Consider the following 22,201-nt stretch of genomic DNA (forward strand, 5'->3'; position numbering starts at 1 on the left):
GGCAGACCTGTGGGTTATCCAGGTGAGGTAACAGGAGTGTTGTTACATAGCATATGTCCCAGTTTAGGGTTCTGTAGTCCTTATCCATTGCTTTTGTGGTTACAGGTTTTCGGTGCCAAGAGCCCAGCTGTTCTCCTCCGGACCCAACTTTTCCCCCGCTTGATCACCTTAACAGTCTGGGCACTATTTCAGTCAGACTTGGGTTGATCTAGAGGTGGGCCCCCTTATAGCATCGACCCAATCCTGAGGAGCATCCAGAACGGACCTGACAGAAAGATTATCATATATTTAAAGCCCCTATTTCGTAGGGCTCGTTTCACTCCATCGAAGGTGCGCCGTTCTTGTTGCACCTTTAAAGTAAATTCCAGGAAAAACCTAATGTCGTATTCTCGTACGGGAGGTCTCCATGTTGTCGCGCTGCCTGGAGGATGGCGTCTCGGTCCCTATAATGTAGGAGTCTGCCTTTGATCGTTTAAGGGGGATCCAGGTTTTGGCAGGGGGACCAGTGCCCTGTGAGCCCTTTCAACCGCAAAGAAGGTAGAGAGTCGTTTGGGTTTTCAGCGAGTTGTGATCAAGTCTTCAAGGAAGAGATCCATGCTTGGGCCCTCCGATCCCTCCGGGGACCCCCACCACGTGGATATTGTTCTGCCGGGGCCGACCCGCCTGATTCTCCAGCTTCAATGCAACCTGGCGATGTTGATGGACCAGCTGCTGAACTTTTTCTTCCAACGTACGCGTGGCAGTTTGAAGCTCGACAATGTTCGTTTCTGTCACGGTGACCTGTTCCGTGGTTTTATTCATATCGGCCCCGAGGTGGTTCATTTCGATTGAGACTATCAATTTTAGTCTCCAGCGTTGTTCCCAATACCTAAATGGCCGATATGATGGAGCTGAATGATGGTTCCTGGGTGTCGGCCTGGCCGTCCGTGGCTCCCTCCTCCGAGGATGATTGCCAAGGGACGGCATACTTATTTGTTTGACTGCACCGTTGTCGCCCCTTTTGGTTTCATTGCTGTTAATTCCTGGATACAGGACCTACCGCTTATGACGTGACTCCAATGTAGCCCAGCCGCGCACCACCACTCCCAACTGGCACTGGGCACCCGTCTCCAATAGGCTGTGGGGCTCAGCACGGGTCTTCCTCGCACCAAGTCTGCAAGACTGGGGGGGGGGGGGAGTGGGAGTAGGTACCAGGAGGGGGATGACACCGCCCCGCTGGAAAAATCCACAGGCGGTTCACTCCCTGTCTCAGCCGCCCACAGCTGTTCAAACAGTCCCACAAGATGGGGGTGGGGGGGTCTACGAGCGGGGTCGCAGTCCCACCAGCCAGAGTTTAAATGTGCCAAGTAGGAGTGTGTCGGGGTAGTCCAGACGTAGCTGCACTCACTAGCGTGGCAGAGGGCCACGCCTTATGTATGCACCGACAGCGTAGGATGCACATGGTCCAAGCGAGTGGGGGCCCTCCACCCTGCCCCCTCAGGCCCGGTTGCAGGTACACCCCATTGAAGTCTGATAGGATTCACTGACCAGGTCGGTCACTGGTTCTCCTTCAACCTAAGCAACAAACACCAATTTGTCCGTATTCAATTGTTCCAAGCTCCAGACGATGTGCATCACCTGCTCATTATAACTTCAGGTCGTTATCACCTGAAACTATGCATATTAGTTGTATTCATCAAAAATCTGCAATTTGTTAAGTGCACTAATGTTAGGACTAATTTGGATTGAGCCTTTGCGGTTTTCATTTAATTATAGAAAACATTTATTATGTGTTTAATTACGGGACAAGTCCTGCTTTCCTACGCCTTAGTTTCAGAACATGTGAAAGGATAACGGTGCTTCATTGTTTCTCAGAGAACCATGTGATGGTGCGCAAGAATGTCATGTTCCTCTTCACCTTTGGTTTTTCACATCTTATCCGAAATGAATGTAGACTGTATTTGTGCTAAGATGTTGTATTGTATTCCTCAGCCTAAACAAGCTCCCACTGTTTTTTCTCACCTTGTGGTTTGCTCATACTGTATAAGTATCTGTCTCGAATGTTGAAGCTCAGCTCATTCCGGCACAAACCCTCCTAGACACTGGGTGAACCTGTGCCCACTCGAGTGTATAATAAAATACTTGGCTATGCTCTTTCCTCTGACTACTAAGTCTCTCTGTGTATGTGTGGACAAGAGTGGTGTTTACCAGAGAAAGATAAGCTAAGGGAATTTTCCTTTCCACACTAGACATGCAAATCTCCTGCCCCAATGTGCTTGCAAAATGTTACTGAAAATTTATAAATCAAAATATACATACGTATGTTTATAAGATGTATGTGAGGTTTAAAGAGACAAAACTATTCTTCTTTGCAGAATCAGGAGACCTGGTGCATTAGAAAGTTCCAGAAAGTTGTGGTTGGAAAGAGGATGCAGGTCTGAAAAACAAATATGTACTGGACAGAATGGCGCATTGACGATCATCTAGTATTCAGAATTTTATACTTTCTATAAAGTAATGGAAGTCGGCATTGCTGGCAGAAAGGCTAGAGGAACTTCTAGACAAATACAGATGAACGTCTTCTAAGGAACTCTCTACTATTTCCAGAGGGAATGCAAATGAAAAAGATAACAGACTGTTCTTTGTTGCACAGCTCTAATGGAAATGTTATTTAAGAAGATTGGATTATTGATGCCGGAAAGACTCAATTTCTTAAAGCTAGTAGAAAAGATGAATCAGATGATTTTGAACAGACCTTGTTTTAAGACAGGGAAATACATCAATACAGGAGCCCTTTAGGCCCAGTGTTCCATGCATTTGTCTTGAGATTTCAGTGTGTAGTGGGCATTTGTTTATTAGTTTGGGTGCCTCTACTCTTTCAGGAGACTTTCTGCAAACGAATGTGCCTGGGCCAGAAGCGTTTTAGAGAGCTATACAGAGAACAGGGACTAATAGTAAACAGGATTGCTTCAAGATGGGGGGGGGAGTGAAAGGAAAGTGAAATAAGGGAAAGCTGTAGTTACAACACACAGTACAGGGCCCACACTGCATCCAGACAAGACATTTCTGTAGATATTTAGGAAAAGTAAGAAACAATAAGCTTTAAGAGCTTTCCAAAAGACTGAGTAGGGTACGGTTTCCTTCAGACCAACATGAAAGAGGTCAATGAGGACGTGGCTGCACCAGAGAAGGCGTGAATCTGTGAAATGGAACATTTTAAATGTAGGGAACATTTACTCCTTAGGTTTCGAACCTGGAGATGATAAATATAACATTAAGTAGAGTGCGCTGCCATTATGGACTGCCATGTGGATCTTATGCACAATGTTACTCTGTGCTGGGTAGCTGGTGTAGGTATTGGAGTGATGAAATCATTTTTGTGTTGCATGAATGAGCCAACCTGCCAAATTAGAACATATTTGAATGGTGAAATGGGTGTGACAGGACACACCACACACCTCAAGAGAAACTCAAATCTGAGTGAGGAGACCAAAATCCCTCTTCTTACTCAACCTCACACTGCACCATATCTGTCAACTCTGCATTGGCAAATAGGACAAGCAATCAGTTCATGCATTCATTCCACCAGTAACATGTTCTACACTATGGAGCTTCTCCAGCATCTTGGTTGCCCACCTCAAGCACTTGGCTTTTGGTATGCCTCTACAACTCAAACTTTAATACATGTATAAATGCTTCATGGTTTGTATGCACACAAAACATTCTTGCCCAACCACAGAAGACTGACACTTGGGTATTGACTATGTCTTTTTTCATGTTTTAAAAAGCTATTTATTTCCCTGGACCAAATATACTCTGCAACTTCTTTCGTATGTTCTTTCAGTAGATCAAACATACTTTTAAATTGTCCCAAAAAACACACAAATTAAATAACAGTTCCTTAATTCTGGAAAGCAGCAAGGAAACTAATTTTCCTGGGCGGATCAGTTCTAACCAATCACAGACTTCATCTACAAATACAATGACTAGGGTCCTCCTACTTCCGTCTCTTAGCCTGTCAATCAGTGTAAACTAGGTTTCTTATTGACTCGACTTGCTGTCACTTATTGACGTAACAGAGGAAACCAGATTTTTAAACACGGGGGCGAGAGTATCAAGTTGAGTCATGTTCGTTCTGTTTATGAGAGATGTCTGGCTGGCATGTGCATGTTTGGAGGGTGGCATAAACCCATTTTCTGCTTCTCAGTTTGTCATGCGAACTTCCTGTTGTAATGTTGCTACTTCGAGACGCAACACTGTACAGGAGGCAGTCGGCCTTCGAAGGCTGCATGTTTCTGAAACCAGGGGTGACAAGCCGGCAAGTAAGTAAAAGCACTCATGCATGTACAGCATCTACCTTGCAGCGCCATCTGTTTCCAACAAGCGCGGACGCGATAATTGGAAATAGATGGAGAAGCTGCTCGCTCCTGCAAGGTGGATGCCGTACATGCAAGAGCGCTCATAAGAAACAGTGAAGTACATGCACGAGTTTTCCAAAAAGTGCAGACCGATTCCAAGAGGTCACTCCTAAGCAGCGCTGATTAGGCAAGACCTAAAAATCTGTTGGAGGCCCAAAGCATGAATTCTATTGTTTCTCTGATGACATATACAAATGACTAGTGTTTTAACAATTAAGATACAAGGCCGCATCAGTATAATGAGGCGGGAGCAAGTGGTCAGTTTCCTCCTCATCTTCATTATGTGGATTATGCTCAAGTACTTCAAGAGCATCAGAAACCTAAGGATTAAGCTGAAGAGGGCCTCTTTTTTGCTGAAAAACTGCATCCGAGGCCAGGAAAAGAGACTACCTCTAACAGAGGTTATGCTTGACTGAGTGTCGGCATGGCTATGGCTGAGTTCTAAACTGATATGGAGTTGGAGCAGGATTTAATACCATAGATTTCGATGTCAGGGAACTGTGCCTCAAAGGGAATACCTGGCACAGCTTGAAGCAAATGAGTCAAGGCACAACTTTGCAACAGAGGTGGAGTAGGCAGGCTTCGTCTGAGGTTAATCAAGAATCCCAATTGGAGCCCTCTACTGAATCATGAGGCCCTGAGGCTTGGGAGAGGGATTTGGAAACATGCAAGAGAGCTACAGCATGGCCTCCTTGAAGGCTATGAGTTGTTGTGGAATAGTGATGGCTCAGGGAACTCAGATCACAGTCTGACATCGAGGTGCCAGCCATGAGACCTCTGCCGTGTAGAGTCTAGAAGTTGAAGAGCTTTGCCTAGACGTCCTGTGCTTTTTCTCAAACTTCTCACTGAACTTTGCTTGCGGTTTATCTGAAGGGGGCAAAAAGGGCTGGCAGTAGCTTAGTGACCTGGAGAGGAACCTGTCCTGTTTCTTGTGTTCTGGGATGTCGGTTTTGGCTTCAGTATCATGAAAGCCCTTGAATGCATCAGGGATTATTTGTTGTGGGTCTTGACTTCTGTTAGGTGTCGAGGCACGGCTTAAACATTGTTGTGATAGGCAACATCTCTGCACTAAGTCACAAAAAGGTTTTGAAAAGATTTCAGGAAAAACTGAAATAGTTTGGAGCAAAGCTCCAGATCCGAGTCTACAGGTGAGAAAAAGAGCAACTAATGTCAGCGTACAGGGATGTCTCCAATATGTGGATCAGTGTTGTCATGTCCAGAGAAAGGACAGAGCCAATCCTGAGGCTGACAGCTCAAACAGCATTGATGCAGGAGCTATGTCAAAATTTTGAAGAATTTTCTTTTACCATTAAAGAAAGAACAATTTCTAGTTTGCCTAGGCCAGACCTAATCTTCGGCTTTTAGATGGGCACTAAAAGTCCTGAGCCACAGCCTACATGTAACAATTTTTTCTGTTTGAGACAATAAAGATGGAGTTAATAGCGTTAAGGACCACATATTCTTCCACTTTCAAAAGCTTCAAGACCTTTCAAAGGTTGTTGGAGAAGCAAATTTACACAAAGAGTGAGAGAAAAATGACGCTCCTAAACACAACCATTTATGTTATTTACTAGTACCCGGAATTAAACTGATCCTGCCTTAGTGCCCCCCCCACATTTGTCAAAAAACACAGTTGATGGACAGAATGTAGAACAATGTCATACATTCACCCCAGTACAAGGATCTGGGCCTAAATCCATCATTTTTTTGCACTCCACACCACCCTGGGTTAGACACTGGCTATATGCAAATCAGCTCTGACCCTGTGCCTCATGGGAACAGTCCAGTCCGAACTACCAAGCCATGTCTTTCCCAGATCGGAATCAAGCATCCAAGGACCGGTTTCTGGCTATCCGCCTTCATCAGCCTGGATAGCTTGACTCCACATTTGTCGGCATATATTGGCCTAGATTAGAAGAACATCTTACTTACCTTGTTTAATGTTCTTATTGGTGGATACTCTCAAGGCAGATTCCTCACCTTAGAATATTCTCCAGGAGCCAGAATGGAACCGAAGATAGTTTCATAGGAGTGTTCCCGGGTGCCGCATTTTGCAGCCTCGCGCTGGCTCCATACCACATGGAAGTGACGGAGCAGAGCCGTAAGTAAGCATTACCACTGAACGCTCAGATCACTTTTATATTCACCCTTTCCGTGCCCCGCGACATGGTGGGCAAACAATTGTTCTTTAAGCGTGCTGGATATTAACTTGGGGCTTATTTAGATGTTAAAAAGCGACCAATCCATAGAACTGGGAGGTGTGAGGGCAGATACAAATCAACGTTTAGAAAGAGTACTAACCAGAAGGAGTGTTACGGAAAGGTAAGTTACTTAGTCTTCTAATTGCTACTTCTAAACGTAGACTGGACCTTCTAATACATACCAAAGCAGTATCTCTTCAGGTGGGGGGGCTGTCTAGTGGGCTCCGATTAAAATGACTTGCAGGACTGAGAGGGTGAAATGTCCTTCTGGCTGGGCCTGACTGTCAGGTACCAGTGATTGGATATGCAGATGCCCATGTCACACCCTGGCAGGTGTGAAGGACAGGCACTCCACATGTAAAGCCGTAGCCCTGGTGGACCATCCAAAATCTGCTTCTTGGTTAATGTGAAGCAGTTCATAATGAAAGACTTATCCACCCAACAAGGTCCTTCTCTGCACCACCTTACCTTCGTTTCAGTGAAATCCACAAAAACCTGATCCACTCGATGGTACTTGGTACAGTTAATATTAAGCCTAAAACACTTTTGGGGCCCATCCAAAACAGGCTCTTCCTCTCTTTTCAGGGAGGTGGCTGAGCAAAGTGTGAAGGATTCAAGACATTTGGATGGAAGGCAACCAAAGTTTGCAGCACCAACTTGTCCTGGAAAAAGTGTAGGGTGATTGCAGTGAAAGCATCAAAACTTCATTTACATAAATTGATGTAATCTCAATGAGGCATACAGTCTTCAAGATCAGGAGAGATAGCGCAATGCTATGAATCAGCTCGGAGGGCATACACGTGAAATATGTCAAGATCCATTTAAGTTCAAGACGCAGCGCCACACGTGGTTTTGGAGCGAACAAGGGTCAAACCTTTGATAAGTGTCATCACACACAGCATGTGATCTGAACAAGGATGGTTGGTGTGACGAGTGTAGAAAGTGTGACAAGGCATACAAATAACCTTTTATAATGGCCATTGTAAGATTATTTTTTTTCAAAGACAAACAAAAGACGCTCTGCAGCTTTGCCTGTAAAGGAACATTGTTGAGAACACTGCACCAGGTTACAAACTTATCCCAGTGCCCGACATGCAAGGATTTTATGGAAGGGCGTCTGGTGGCAAAGATGACATTTATTACTGAAGACGGCAAATCAAACCCAGTTATTGGTGTTGCTCACTCACCACACATGTAGATGTATATTGTGCAGTGCAGATTCAGGTGAGGGACTCAGCCCAGTGGCGGAGACAAAAGATCCTCGTGAAGTGGAAGTCTGATCGGAGGACAGATGGTCAAGCTCAGTAGTTCCAGATACCACACTCTCCTAGCCCAATCTGGAGCCACTATGATGGCTTGGGCCTGGTTGTTCTAGATCTTAAGAACTTGAGTCAAAGGGACAAAGGCATACATGAGTCCTGTGTTCCATTCAAGAAGGAAAAGTCTCAAACAAGCTTTCTTGTGGAAACTCCAACATACAAACGTTTTGACATTACGCATTCTTGGTAGTGGCTAAAAGATCTCACCAGGTTCTTGCTACTGTTAGTTTACACACTGGACAACCCCATATGTATACACCACTGATGATTTGCCAGGTGGAACCTGCTCAGTTCATCCGCTCTGGCATTCAAAGATTCAACTAGGTGATTTGCGATCAGGAAGATGCCCTGGCGCACCAATCCCTTCCAGAAATGTGAAGCCTCCTTGCTCGGGAGCCTACTCTACCCAGCTTGTTGGAGTACCACATCACAGTGTTCTTGCCAATGAGAACCTACACAAGCCACCTCTTGAATGAAGACATGAAGGCCTTTAGAGCCATACTAATGGCCAGATGTGGAGCTAGCCCTCAGCTGGAGCCCACTCTTCCCATCTCCACCTGACCCAGATGACCTTCCCGACCCATCAGTGACGAATCTGTCATCACCATCAGCTCTGAGTGGGAAAGGGAGAGTGGCCTGCCCCAGCACCAACTCTGTTTGAGCAGCCACCACTGTAAGCCTCAATCCATCTCTTCTGAGACATGGATGGTAAAGACAAGATTGCCCTAAGGCTGGGCCCACTAGTACTTCACATTCCAAAGCAGAGCATTCATGTGCCACCCAACATAGTTCACATGGAGGGTACACAAGGACAAGAAGCCCCAGAGCCACTCTCACCATAATCCAATGCATCGCAACATGATCCAATGCAAGATCATTGCCCAAATGTCCGTAACTCGCAGCGGCAGAGTAAAATCCCTGAACTCTGGTGTGCCCAGAAGCTCCCCAATGAATGGAAGACTTCAAGAAAAAATCAGGTCTGACTCTGGGTCATATATAGTCAACCCCAGCGAGGTTACAACGTCTGCCGTTGTCCAGAGGTGATCAATTGACTTTGGCAAGCCCACCTTCAGCAGCCAGTTGTCAAGGTACAGGAATATATGTATACCCAACCTCCAAAGATGGGTTAGTGACCACCACCATCACTTGTGTCCACACACCAAGGGGGCGCTGATGAACCCGAAGAGGAGCACGGCAAATTGAAAATGTCCCTCTCCCAACTGTGGGGCTAGAAGACTGGAATATCAAAATATGTCTCCTGCAAGTCCAATGAACCATCTAGTCACTCAGGTCCAGAGCAGAGAGTATCCGGTCCAGAGCAGAGAGTATCCGGTCCAGAGCAGAGAGTACCAGGGCCAGCCAGAGCATTTTGAATTTGTCCTTCCGCAGGAAGGCATTCAGTGGTCATCGCTCCAGGATAGGTGTTAGATTAACATCCTTTTTCAGGACGAGGAAGTAGCGAGAGTAACCCCCCCCCCCCCTCCCACCTCCCCTTCTTTCTGAGCCCAGTTCTTTCTTGATTGCAACCTTGGAGAGCAACACACATACTTCCTGTAACAGGGTGGCCATGCGCTTCTCCGAAATTCGTTCTGCGGTGGGAGGACTAGTGGGCGAAGAGGAGAGAAAAGGTGGGCAGACATTTTGGACTATCTGCAAACCACATTGGTTGAACGTGATGGATAGACAACCTAGAAGGAATCCTGCCCTGCCCCCCAACCCTCCAACTTATCCCTCCCTCTTCCTACCACTAGTTGGACATGAGTCGCTAAGGGCAGACTAAAGCGATGTTGTGGGGGCTGTAGCATGGGAGAAGAAAAGACGGATACCCCGGCTAACCCGCACAATGCCTGCCTGACCCTCGTCCATGATCTCAAGAGTACTGGGGTGTCTGGAGCATGACTGGCTGGGAAATCTTTGTCTGCTTATATGCCATTCCTCTTGAATAGCCCTTAAACTCATGCAATAATGCAGAAATTGTTTGGTAGGGGTAAACAACTCCAAGGAACATGCTGTAGCTCTGGTGTGCCACAAAATAAAACCAGTGCACACTCACTACACTACCATTACATTTTTTTTTTTTAAATAATTCATCTAAGAAACCCCGGAAACTGTCAAAAGATACATTTAAAGATGTTAGTAACAAAGTGTTAAATAACTTTCACTATTTGCACTCCTAGGTACCTATCTCCCCATGCACTTACTTCTCAAGGTTGAGGTCATTTTCCGCTACTCACTCATTTCTAAGAATGTATTTTGTAAACAAAGCAAGGTCAGGCTATTTGTTAATATTACACATGCACACATATGGTTTACAGCAACAGAAAAAATAGAAACTCACCTTTCGAACATGGAACATTCTACAGTCGCAGCACATTTCGCAAAAACGTGGAAGGAAAAGCCTTTCTGTTATGTCTTTACCGACTGTGGGAGCCATCTTACACATTATCTGGCAACAAAAATACATATATATTTTATCTAAACAGTGTAAAAATGAGAAACTCTATATTTAAGAACATTCATTTAGAAAAATGAAGCATTATCATGGCAACATAGAATGCATCTGCTACAAATGAACACTTTACGGGTGCTTCATACTGCCCTGCTCATGTTCCGATGTGCTATAGAAAGTACTGCTATTTTCCAGGTGCAGTGGTATTCAGTTTATTCATCTTGGGATGATGGCAATGCCGAATTAATGGGGGTAACCTGCTACTCACAACAGATGTTGGTAGTGAACAGTAACTCACTCAGCCATCATGCTGGCTATCAAGAGGAGGAAGTGTTTGATTAACTTAAAACTGGCAAATTTTGCTTCAACAACACCACCCAAAAAGCACTGGCAGTGCCAACACTGCTCACTTGCATTGTATGCATTTCACATGAGCTCAAAAGGAACGTATGCCTACAATAAAACACAGCAGTCACAGGGTGGCACTATTATTCAGAGGCGTGTGAAATAGTGAAGTAGCAAAGGACTACAGGAACTAATTAGCACCACATCACTGCTAACATAATATAAAATCAATGGTACAATGTAATCATTCACAATACGTTGTCTGCATTGATCTCATTTGCGATAGACCTCTAAAGCGATAGGCAGCCAGACATCAAAGTGATTATCTACTGTTGTGACTTCAATATCGTTAGGACTAAGCTTTTTCTATTCAGAAACAAAGTGTTGCATCTACGAGGCAGTAGTGCAAATAAGTACCAACATTCTAAATGCAGTGCCTAAACCTGGAGTGCAACCCCTCCCATGAGTTCTGTCACAATACTACACATTTCACATCTCCATTCATCAACTACCAACCACTAGTTGGGGTCTTAACAAGCCCAGACGGCCACGGGCTGGACAAGCATGTTGTTAATGGATGTGGTAAGGCACTAAAGAAATACATAGATACCACAAGAGACGGGAAAGGGTTTTGTCAAAGAAACTACTTAGGCTGCCCAGCCTGCCAAACTTGCTAGTCTTTCGAACCCTGTTACTGTTCAGGCAACTATTAGTGTCCCTTGGTCACACGCAGGGCAAACAAATTACTTGCACAGTATTCTGACAATCCCAGAGCAAGTTGTTGTTAGTGTGGTGCAGCACAAGTTGGTAAATAGGGGTGTAACTTTTCAAAGACATTTGAATGTCATCTTAGAAGGTATCCAACTCCAAGGCTTAATGTTTCTGACATGTTTCTACAAGCTGGCACCATTTTGCTTCTGGTCCTAACACAAAGATATGTATTGGTGGCTACAATACAGAGCAAGTTCCATTGGCTCCATAATTTTGATACGAAGTTCACTCCTCAGAAAACTGAGAAATGCCAGGACACAACTAATGTGACATTTGCAAATCACCGAGTGGAACCTAAATTTGAAACAAGTGTAAAAATGTTCGACAACTACTCTGGGATTCCTTAACACAAGATAACCAATAACCCACCTTACAGCTCTCAACTAGGCACCAGAGGGCAAGGTATCCCAGTGTTAATACTGCAACCCAAACTAGGAGTTCACGCTCAATAACTTCTCAAGCTTCCAAAACCAACAGAGCCATTCCATTCAAAGCTTGCTACTTCTATTATCTAGCGCGGTTCCCACCATAGGTTGCTTCAAGTTCCCAAAGGAATATGCTACTTACCACTATGCATCTGTTCTTGGCATGTAGGGCTGCTGACATTCATATCTGTGCATAGATCGCCGCCTAGTGTTGGGTCCGGATGATTGCACTTTGTTGTCCTGGAAGAGTCTTCGAAGTATCACGAGGTAGGTGACTCCTCCCCTGGACTACAGTGCGCATGGGCATCCTTTCCATGCTCAGATTGTTTTTCGCCATTGAGGCAGAGGTAGAGATAGGAAAGTAAGAGATGTCCATGCTATAGATAATGCTGCAGCTGCGACAGGCGCCGGGGAGGAGGGCGGGCGATATTAATGTCAGCAGCCCTACATGCCAAGAACAGAGGCATACTGGTAAGTAGCATATTCCGTTCGAGGCATGTGGGCTGCTGAATTCATATCTGTGCATAGACTGAATAGCAGTATCTCCTCTAGCGGTGGCCACCTGTGCCAGCTGCAGCAGTTTGGAAAAGAGTTTTGAGGACAGCCTGGTCTACAGCAGCTTGCTGTTTTGCTTGCACGTCTACACAGTAGTGTTTAGTGAAAGTGTGTATGGTGGACCATGTGGCTGCCTTACAGATGTCTTTGAGTGGAATATTTCCTAGGAAAGCCATAGATGCCCCCATTTTCCGTGTAGAGTGTGCTCTAGGGGGGACTGTTAAAGTGCGTTTAGCTTTTAGATAACATATTTGAATGCACTTAACTATCCATCTGGCTATTCTTGACTTTGAAATAGGATTTCCCTTGTGTTGTGGTGCAAAGGCAACAAACAGCAGTTTTGTCTTTCTGAATGATTTAGTTCTGTCTATATAGTATAGTAGAGCTCTCCGGACGTCTAGCGTGTGCAGGGCTCTTTCAGATACTGATTGTGGATTCTGAAAGAATACCGGCAATTCAATTGCTTGATTAATATGGAAGTTGGACACGATTTTAGGCATGAATTTAGGGTTTGTTCGAAGAACTACCCTATTAGCATGTACCTGCATGAATGGCTCTTCAATTGTCAGTGCTTGCAATTCGCTCACTCTTCTGAGTGAGGTGACGGCAACTAAGAATGCAACTTTCCACGTTAGGAATTGCAATTCGCATGAGTGAAAGGAGGGCCCATGAGTCTGGTAAGCACTATGTTTAGATTCCAGACTGGGGAAGGAGGGTGCCTTGGAGGGATCACTCTTTTCAAGCCCTCCATAAATGCTTTAATAGCTGGTACCCTGAAGAGTGAAAGGTGTTGCCTGTTCTGAAGGTACGCTGCTATAGCAGCGAGGTGTAGTCGTATGGAAGAGTATGCTAAGTTACATCTTTGTAAATGCAACAGGTAGCATATAATGTTTTGTATGGAAGCGTATAATGGGTTGCTTTGGTTATTGTTGCAGTAAATAACAAATCTTTTCCATGTGGCTGCATAGCATGCGCGCGTGGTAGGTTTCCTTGCCTCCCGAATGATGTTCATGCAGTCTGGGGGCAAGTTGAGGTATCCGAACTCTAGGACCTCAGGAGCCAGATCGCTAGGTTCATCTGATTGGGATCTGGGTGTCTTATTTCTCCATGGTTCTGAGTCAGAAGATGGGGTGCTAGGCACAGTCTTTGATGAGGAACCACTGAAAGTTCGAGGAACGTTGTGTACCATTGTTGTCTCGCCCATGTGGGAGCAACTAGGATCAAGGTGAGCGAGTGTTGCCGCAGTTTGCGTGCCACCGGCGGGATTAGCGGTGTTGGGGGAAAAGCGTACGCAAATCTGCCTGACCAGTTCATCCTTATCGCATTGCCCAGTGACTGCGGATGTGGGAACCTGGCGCAAAGTACTGGCATTTGGAGTTTTCTTTTGTGGCAAAGAGGTCTACCTCTGGGTGACCCCATTCCTCGAAGAATGGTTGGAGAACCTGGGGGTGAATCTCCCATTCGTGTATTTGTTGGCTGTGCCTGCTGAGCAGGTCGGCAATCTGATTGTCCTTCCCTGGAAGGTGTTCTGCGAGGAGAAAGATGTTTTTGGGATCGCCCACCTCCATATGCTCTGTGCCAGATGGGACAGCTGTGGAGAGTGCTGTGCTCTGTTTTGGGATATAGTACATTGCGGTCATGTTGTCCGTCCGGATCAACACCGTCTTGTTGTACATGTATTTTTGAAAGGCTTTTAGGGCTAGGAATATCGCTAGCAACTCTGGTCAGTTGATATGCTATTTTTTCTGTTTGTTTGTCCAGAGCCCTTGTACTGTGTATTGGAGGAGATGGGCTCCCCAGCCTGTCAGTGATGCGTCCGCTGTCAGTACTAGTTGTGGAACTGGCTCTTGGAACAGTCGCCCCTTGGAAAGGTTTTGTGGGTTCCACCACTGCAGAGAGTTGTACGAGCGACTGTCCACCAACACTAGGTCTTTTAGTTGCCCACGAGCCTGGTTCCACTGCCGTGCTAGGCATTCCTGTAATGGGCACATCTGAAGTCTGGCATGGGGGACAATGAATATGCAGGAGGCCATCATGCCTATGAGCAGCATGAAGACTTGAGCTGGCAGGGAGTGTTCTGGCTGGAATTTGCGAATGAGTGTCTGCATGCTGGCTATCCTTGCTGTGTTTGGATATGCCTTTGCCACTGAGGTATTTATAGTGGCTCCCAGGTATTGCTGTACATGGGAAGGTTGCAGATGCGATTTTGTGCAGTTGACTGAAAAGCCGAGGCTGTGCAGCAACTGGATTGTCTGTGACGTGTGTGCAGCACACTCTTGGTACCACCTTGCTTCTATTAGCCAATCGTCCAGATAAGTGTACACATGGACGTGTTGCCTCCTGAGATACGCTGCTACTGTGGCTAAGCATTTTGTAAAGACTCTTGGAGCCGTGGTAACCCCGAAGGGCAAAACCTTGAATTGGTAGTGTTGCCCTTCTATTGTGAATCTGAGGTATTTTCTGTGGGCTGGATGGATGGGTATGTGGAAGTACGCATCCTTGAGGTCCAGTGTTGCAAGGAAGTCTCCTTGTTGTAGCAACGGGAGCACTTGTTGTAGTGTGATCATATGGAAGTGCTCCGACAGTATGTATTGATTTAGGGGTCCGAGTATTGGTCTGAGGGAACCGTCCTTTATGGGAATAAGGAAGTATAGGGAGTAAATTCCTGTTCCTTGCTGGTGGATAGGGACTGGCTCTATGGCCCCCTTTTCCAGCATGCTTTTCACCTCTTGTTGAAGTAGGGTGATGTGTTCTATGGACATTGGACGATGTCTGGGTGGTATGTTTGGTGGCGTAGAAGTCAGTTCTAGGCAATAACCAGAGTGGATAATTTCTCTCACCCACCTGTCTGTGGTGATAGCGTGCCAGGCAGGTAGGAACTGTTGTAGTCTGCCTCCGACTGGTGTTAAGTGTTCCGGAGGCAGTGTAAGGAAGTCACTGTTTTGTGGAGGCGGAGGCTCTGGTGTTATTGCCTCCCCGCCCCCTTCCCTTAGGATTGTTACCTCTGTAACCACCTCTGTTTGTGTTCTTTGTAAAGGAACCTTGTGTGTTACCTTTGTAGGAGGTAGACGTTTGTGAGGTATTTCCTCGTGTGTTTGCTCTGTATGAGGAGCGCTGAAAAGAGCCCCTAGGTTGCAGAAATTGCAGTGCACCCATGGATTTCGCTGTTTGTGTCCTTTTTCATTTTGTCCAAGATGGTGTCCACCGCAGGACCAAATAAAAAGTCTGGGTTAACTGGTTGGTTTAGAATGGTGAACTGGACTTAATTCTTGAAGCTGGAAACCCTCAGCCATGCATGTCTGCGGAGAAGGACACTAGTATTAATGGACCGAGCTGCGGTGTCTGCAGCGTCCAGTGCACATTTAATGGAGGCATTGGAGATAAACTTCCCCTCCTGGATGAGATCATTTGCTTGCGCTTTAAACGGCTCGGGCAAATGTTGCATAAGGGTTTCGAGCTGATCGTAATGTGCTCTATCGTAACGAGCCAGTAGTGCCTGTGTGTTAGCGATTCTCCAAGAATTGGATGCCTGTGCCGCTACTCTTTTGCCCGAAGCCTCTAGGATTTTGGACTCCTTATCATGGGGAGGTGCTTCACCTGTAGTTTGGGAGTTGGCCCTTTTTCGTGCGTTAGCAACCACTAGGGACTCTAGTGGCAGCTGACCCTTGATATAGGTGGGGTCAGTAGGAGCCGGTCTATACTTTTTCTCTATTCTATTATGGGATTGATTACCCGTGCCCTGGTCGTGTCCTTGAAGATGTCAGGTGCATGTTTGAGAACGCCCTTTAGCATTGAAGTGTTTTGACACTTTTTTCTGCAGTAGTGAAAGTGTCAAAGAGGAAGTCCTCTTCTACAGGGTCACTGTGCATGTCCACGTTGTGGAACTGTGCTGCCCTGTCTAGGAGCTGGTTAAATACTACTGTGTCATCAGTGGGTGATGGTTTAGTAGGGTAAGTGGGCACATCAGGGATAGGATGTGTATCATAAGGGTCTGTTGGCTCCTCCCAGGGTTCCTCTTGATCTGGATCTTGAGGAAAGTCATATAGGGGCTGTGGTTCATACCCTGTGTCCCCCTCATCGTCATCGTGGTTAGAAGGTGATGTAGGTGCAAGTGGTGTGGAGGGCATGATAGGTTGAAAAGGGAGTGAGGGCCTAGTGGGAGAAGTGGCAAAGTCCTTTTTCTTGAGTGGGATAGGTGAATCAGGAGCAAAGTCCAAAGGTCTCTTCTTCCTATGCAGGATGGTAACTTTACCAGTGTCTGGGTTAATGTAAATCTTTGCTTGCTCCTCGGATGGATCTGGGTAGAATAGTTCTTCCTCTACAGTCCTGGGCTTAGGCTTGGACCTTTTCGGGTCGACAGAGGCAGGTTTGTCGACGACCTTTGGTGTTTTGCTCGATTTTTTCGGCTCGGGCCCTGATTTGGGCTCGACTCGTTTCGGGTCGACGGGAACTTTTGGGTCGACACGTTGTTTGTGCTTTGTAGGCTTTTTTGGGTGCGAGCCTTTCACCGGATCGGCGGTCGTTTTGGGATCGACCGGTGTCTTTGGAGCCGTTACTTTTGGGTCGACAGGTTTGTCCGGCTTCGATGGCTTCAGTACGGCACCGGATGCCGGTCGACTGTTTTGGGAACAGCAGGCTTGGTCGGGGACCTTCTTCGGTTCGACGCCCTTTGGTTGCGTGCCCTTGTTCGGGTCGACCGATCGTTTGGGGTCGACGGATTTTGGCTGATCGGCCTTTGCGGGGTTGACAGTCTTCTTGGGCTCGACAGTCTTTGGCTGTGCGGCCTTTTTTGGATCGACGCCCTTTGGATCGACGTTCTTTGGGTCGGTAACCTTCTTTGGCTCTGGAACCTTCTTCGGGTGATGGTACTGGGCCCTGGGGTTTCTGAAGGTTTCGGTTTCGGAGCCAAGCCGGAAGGCGGGGCTGTCGAAAGTCTTTTTTGATCTTGGCTAAGGCCTGTTGGCGATGCCTCGACCGGAGCCTTTGGCGAGGGGTCAATTGGTGTCGGGGGGCAGTGTACTCACGATTTGGCCCGACGGTAGTTCGTCGTCGGAGTAGTCCTCGACTGTGACGATCTCTAGGTCCGAGTCTGGAGCGTCCAGTAGATCCTGGTCATCATCGAAGATGTTGTCGTGTTACGGTGCCTGTCGCTGGATTTCTTGCCTGGCGGCCCTTCGGATCCGTATAGTCTTTTTCGATCGGAACTGGTCGCAGGCTGGGCAGGTTTCTTCCCTATGGTCTGGGGAAAAGCACTTGTTGCATACTGAGTGTTTATCAGTATGGGGGAACTTTGAATTGCATTGGTGGCACCTTTTGAAAGGGCTTCATTCCATCGACGGTCGGCTCACGTGGCGTCGAAAAGGCCCAACGGGCCGCGTCGACGACCGATTCGAGATGGAAGGTTGTATAGAGTAGAGAGGTACCGAACAGAACAATACCGACGAAGTCGAAGGCCTTTTGAAAAGGTTTGTTTCGATTCAGAGTTGGAGTATAGGAGTTTGCATCCAAACCCAATGGCGTAAAAAAATAATCTGAACATGGAAAGGATGCCCATGCACACTGTAGTCCAGGGGAGGAGTCACCTACCTCGTGATACTTCGAAGACTCTTCCAGGACAACAAAGTGCAATCATTCGGACCCAACACTAGGCGGCGATCTATGCACAGATATGAATTCAGCAGCCCACATGCCTCGAACCAAGAGTTACCAGCTGCTACCTATTACTATGACATGCTTCCGGTTACTCCAAAGGACCACTTCGCTGAATTCACATATCGCATCAAACACGAATGATGCACCAATTTCCCCTAGCTTGCAGCTACTTGTGGATAGGATTCTACCTTATTTCTTTTCCTACATTCACCAAGATTTTTATTATAGAGAAACACTGATCCCACCCGGCTTCCAATCAAATAAAGAAATATAGTACTAGGATATGTGCTCAATGAGGTCACAGGGCCATTCGACAAAGTCAAACAAACGCCATGAACTATTTCTAGACTAGAAATATAGCTCTAGGTTTCGTGAATCTCTCTGCCCTCATCCTCCATCTCAATATTCTCCAGTACGTTATCCTTCTCTCGGGGTTCCAGTAATAGGAACCTAATATCCAGAGTGCCAATACAAGATTAAGAGAGCACATATTTATAGGCAAGTACAGACTTACTACCCTTAACTCCCCATCTATGTACCTTGAAGTTGCATTTACCGTCAAAATAAACAGATGAGTTAACAAGCATTGGAAATGCAATAGGTCTCGCAATAGAATAGTTAGACATTTTTCTTTTTGCAAATGGAAGAGTGGCGTTGCGTGGGTGAGTGGCGTTGCGTGGGTGAGTGGCGTTGCGTGGGTGAGTGGCGTTGCGTGGGTGAGTGGCGTTGCGTGGGTGAGTGGCGTTGCGTGGGTGAGTGGCGTTGCGTGGGTGAGTGGCGTTGCGTGGGTGAGTGGCGTTGCGTGGGTGAGTGGCGTTGCGTGGGTGAGTGGCGTTGCGTGGGTGAGTGGCGTTGCGTGGGTGAGTGGCGTTGCGTGGGTGAGTGGCGTTGCGTGGGTGAGTGGCGTTGCGTGGGTGAGTGGCGTTGCGTGGGTGAGTGGCGTTGCGTGGGTGAGTGGCGTTGCGTGGGTGAGTGGCGTTGCGTGGGTGAGTGGCGTTGCGTGGGTGAGTGGCGTTGCGTGGGTGAGTGGCGTTGCGTGGGTGAGTGGCGTTGCGTGGGTGAGTGGCGTTGCGTGGGTGAGTGGCGTTGCGTGGGTGAGTGGCGTTGCGTGGGTGAGTGGCGTTGCGTGGGTGAGTGGCGTTGCGTGTGTGAGTGGCGTTGCGTGTGTGAGTGGCGTTGCGTGTGTGAGTGGCGTTGCGTGTGTGAGTGGCGTTGCGTGTGTGAGTGGCGTTGCGTGTGTGAGTGGCGTTGCGTGTGTGAGTGGCGTTGCGTGTGTGAGTGGCGTTGCGTGTGTGAGTGGCGTTGCGTGTGTGAGTGGCGTTGCGTGTGTGAGTGGCGTTGCGTGTGTGAGTGGCGTTGCGTGTGTGAGTGGCGTTGCGTGTGTGAGTGGCGTTGCGTGTGTGAGTGGCGTTGCGTGTGTGAGTGGCGTTGCGTGTGTGAGTGGCGTTGCGTGTGTGAGTGGCGTTGCGTGTGTGAGTGGCGTTGCGTGTGTGAGTGGCGTTGCGTGTGTGAGTGGCGTTGCGTGTGTGAGTGGCGTTGCGTGTGTGAGTGGCGTTGCGTGTGTGAGTGGCGTTGCGTGTGTGAGTGGCGTTGCGTGTGTGAGTGGCGTTGCGTGTGTGAGTGGCGTTGCGTGTGTGAGTGGCGTTGCGTGTGTGAGTGGCGTTGCGTGTGTGAGTGGCGTTGCGTGTGTGAGTGGCGTTGCGTGTGTGAGTGGCGTTGCGTGTGTGAGTGGCGTTGCGTGTGTGAGTGGCGTTGCGTGTGTGAGTGGCGTTGCGTGTGTGAGTGGCGTTGCGTGTGTGAGTGGCGTTGCGTGTGTGAGTGGCGTTGCGTGTGTGAGTGGCGTTGCGTGTGTGAGTGGCGTTGCGTGTGTGAGTGGCGTTGCGTGTGTGAGTGGCGTTGCGTGTGTGAGTGGCGTTGCGTGTGTGAGTGGCGTTGCGTGGATGAGTGGCGTTGCGTGGATGAGTGGCGTGTGTGAGTGGCGTTGCGTGTGTGAGTGGTGTTGCGTGTGTGAGTGGCGTTGCGTGTGTGAGTGGCGTTGCGTATGTGAGTGGCGTTGCGTATGTGAGTGGCGTTGCGTGTGTGAGTGGCGTTGCGTGTGTGAGTGGCGTTGCGTGTGTGAGTGGCGTTGCGTGTGTGAGTGGCGTTGCGTGTGTGAGTGGCGTTGGAATGCAATAAGTATCGCATTAGAAAAGTTGTAGTTATTGGTCTTGTAAATGACATAATTTTTTTTTTTGCGATGTTAAAATTGCTATATTGATGGCTTTGTCATTTACAATGCCAATAGTTATAACTTTTGCAAATGTGACACCTATAGCATTTGGAATGCAACATGTTTAGTATTTACGTGACTTATATGGCAGCTCTGGTCGTTATGCTACATCTCTAGATAGTTTTATCTTCCGCAAATGTGACACCTATTGTAACACAATATGTGTTGTGAGGGTGAGTGAGGGTGAGGGGATGAGGGTGAGGTGTTGAGGGTGAGGGGTTGAGGGTGAGTGAGGGTGAGTGAGGGTGAGGTGTTGAGGGTGAGGCGTTGAGGGTGAGTGAGGGTGAGGCTGAGGTGTTGAGGGTGAGTGAGGGTGAGGAGTTGAGGGTGAGTGAGGGTGAGGGTGAGTGAGTGTGAGGGGTTGTGGGTGAGTGAGGGTGAGGATGAGTGAGGGTGAGGGGTTGAGGGTGAGTGAGGGTGAGTGAGGGTGAGGCTGAGGGGTTGAGGGGTTGAGGGTAAGTGAGGGTGAGTGAGAGTGAGGGTGAGTGAGGGGTTGAGGGTAAGTGAGGGTGAGTGAGAGTGAGGGTGAGTGAGGGGTTGAGGGTAAGTGAGGGTGAGTGAGAGTGAGGGTGAGTGAGGGGTTGAGGGTGAACGGTTGAGGGTGAGTGAGGGTGAGGGGTTGAGAGTGAGTGAGGGTGAGGCGTTGAGGGTGAGTGAGGGTGAGTGTGGGTGAGGGTGAGTGAGGGTGAGTGAGGGTGAGTGAGGGTGAGTGAGGGTGAGGGTGAGGGTGAGTGAGGGTGAGTGAGGGTGAGTGAGGGAGGGTGAGTGAGGGTGAGTGAGGGTGAGTGAGGGTGAGTGAGGGTGAGTGAGGGTGAGTGAGGGTGAGTGAGGGTGAGTGAGGGTGAGTGAGGGTGAGTGAGGGTGAGTGAGGGTGAGTGAGGGTGAGTGAGGGTGAGTGAGGGTGAGGGGTTGAGGGTGAGTGAGGGTGAGGGGTTGAGGGTGAGTGAGGGTGAGGGGTTGAGGGTGAGTGAGGGTGAGGGGTTGAGGGTGAGTGAGGGTGAGGGGTTGAGGGTGAGTGAGGGTGAGGGGTTGAGGCTGAGTGAGGGTGAGGGTGATTGAGGGTAAGGGGTTGAGGCTGATTGAGGGTGAGGGTGAGGGGTTGAGGGTGAGTGAGGGTGAGGTGTTGAGGGTGAGTGAGGGTGAGGGTGAGTGAGGGTGAGGGTGAGTGTGGGTGAGGGTGAGTGTGGGTGAGGGTGAGGGTGAGTGAGGGTGAGTGAGGGTGAGTGAGTGAGTGTGAGTGAGGGTGAGTGAGGGTGAGTGAGTGAGTGTGAGTGAGTGTGAGTGAGGGTGGGGGTGAGTGAGGGTGAGTGTGAGTGAGGGTGAGTGAGGGTGAGGGTGAGTGAGGGCGAGGGTGAGTGAGGGTGAGGCTGAGGGGATGAGGGTGAGTGAGGGTGAGGGGTTGAGGGAGGGTGAGTGAGGGTGAGGGTGAGTGAGGGTGAGGTGTTGAGGGTGAGGTGTTGAGGGTGAGGTGTTGAGGGTGAGGTGTTGAGGGTGAGTGAGGGTGAGGGTGAGTGAGTGTGAGGGGTTGAGGGTGAGTGAGGGTGAGGGTGAGTGAGGGTGAGGGGTTGAGGGTGAGTGAGGGTGAGGGTGAGTGAGGGTGAGGCTGAGGGGTTGAGGGTAAGTGAGGGTAAGTGAGGGTGAGTGAGGGTGAGGCAGAGGGGTTGAGGGTAAGTGAGGGTGAGTGAGGGGTTGAGGGTGAACGGTTGAGGGTGAGTGAGGGTGAGGTGTTGAGGGTGAGTGAGGGTGAGGGTGAGTGTGGGTGAGGGTGAGTGAGGGTGAGTGAGGGTGAGGGTGAGTGAGGGTGAGTGAGGGTGAGTG

At 48.3% G+C, this 22,201-nt stretch overlaps 1 protein-coding gene across 5 annotated transcripts in view; it reads right to left on the minus strand.

The window, feature by feature from the left end:
• Positions 1–22,201, minus strand: part of PPP4R1 (protein phosphatase 4 regulatory subunit 1) — a 689,584-nt gene that overhangs the window by 393,958 nt on the left and 273,425 nt on the right. For all 5 annotated transcript variants that reach the window (XM_078688139.1, XM_078688143.1, XM_078688140.1 and 2 more), the window contains exon 7: positions 10,256–10,363. In XM_078688139.1, coding sequence (XP_078544265.1) covers positions 10,256–10,363 — 108 coding nt within the window. The remainder of the gene's footprint in view (positions 1–10,255; positions 10,364–22,201) is intronic.

Source organism: Lissotriton helveticus, chromosome 4_1 (genome assembly GCF_964261635.1).
Source record: "Lissotriton helveticus chromosome 4_1, aLisHel1.1, whole genome shotgun sequence".
Lineage (NCBI taxonomy): Eukaryota > Metazoa > Chordata > Amphibia > Caudata > Salamandridae > Lissotriton > Lissotriton helveticus.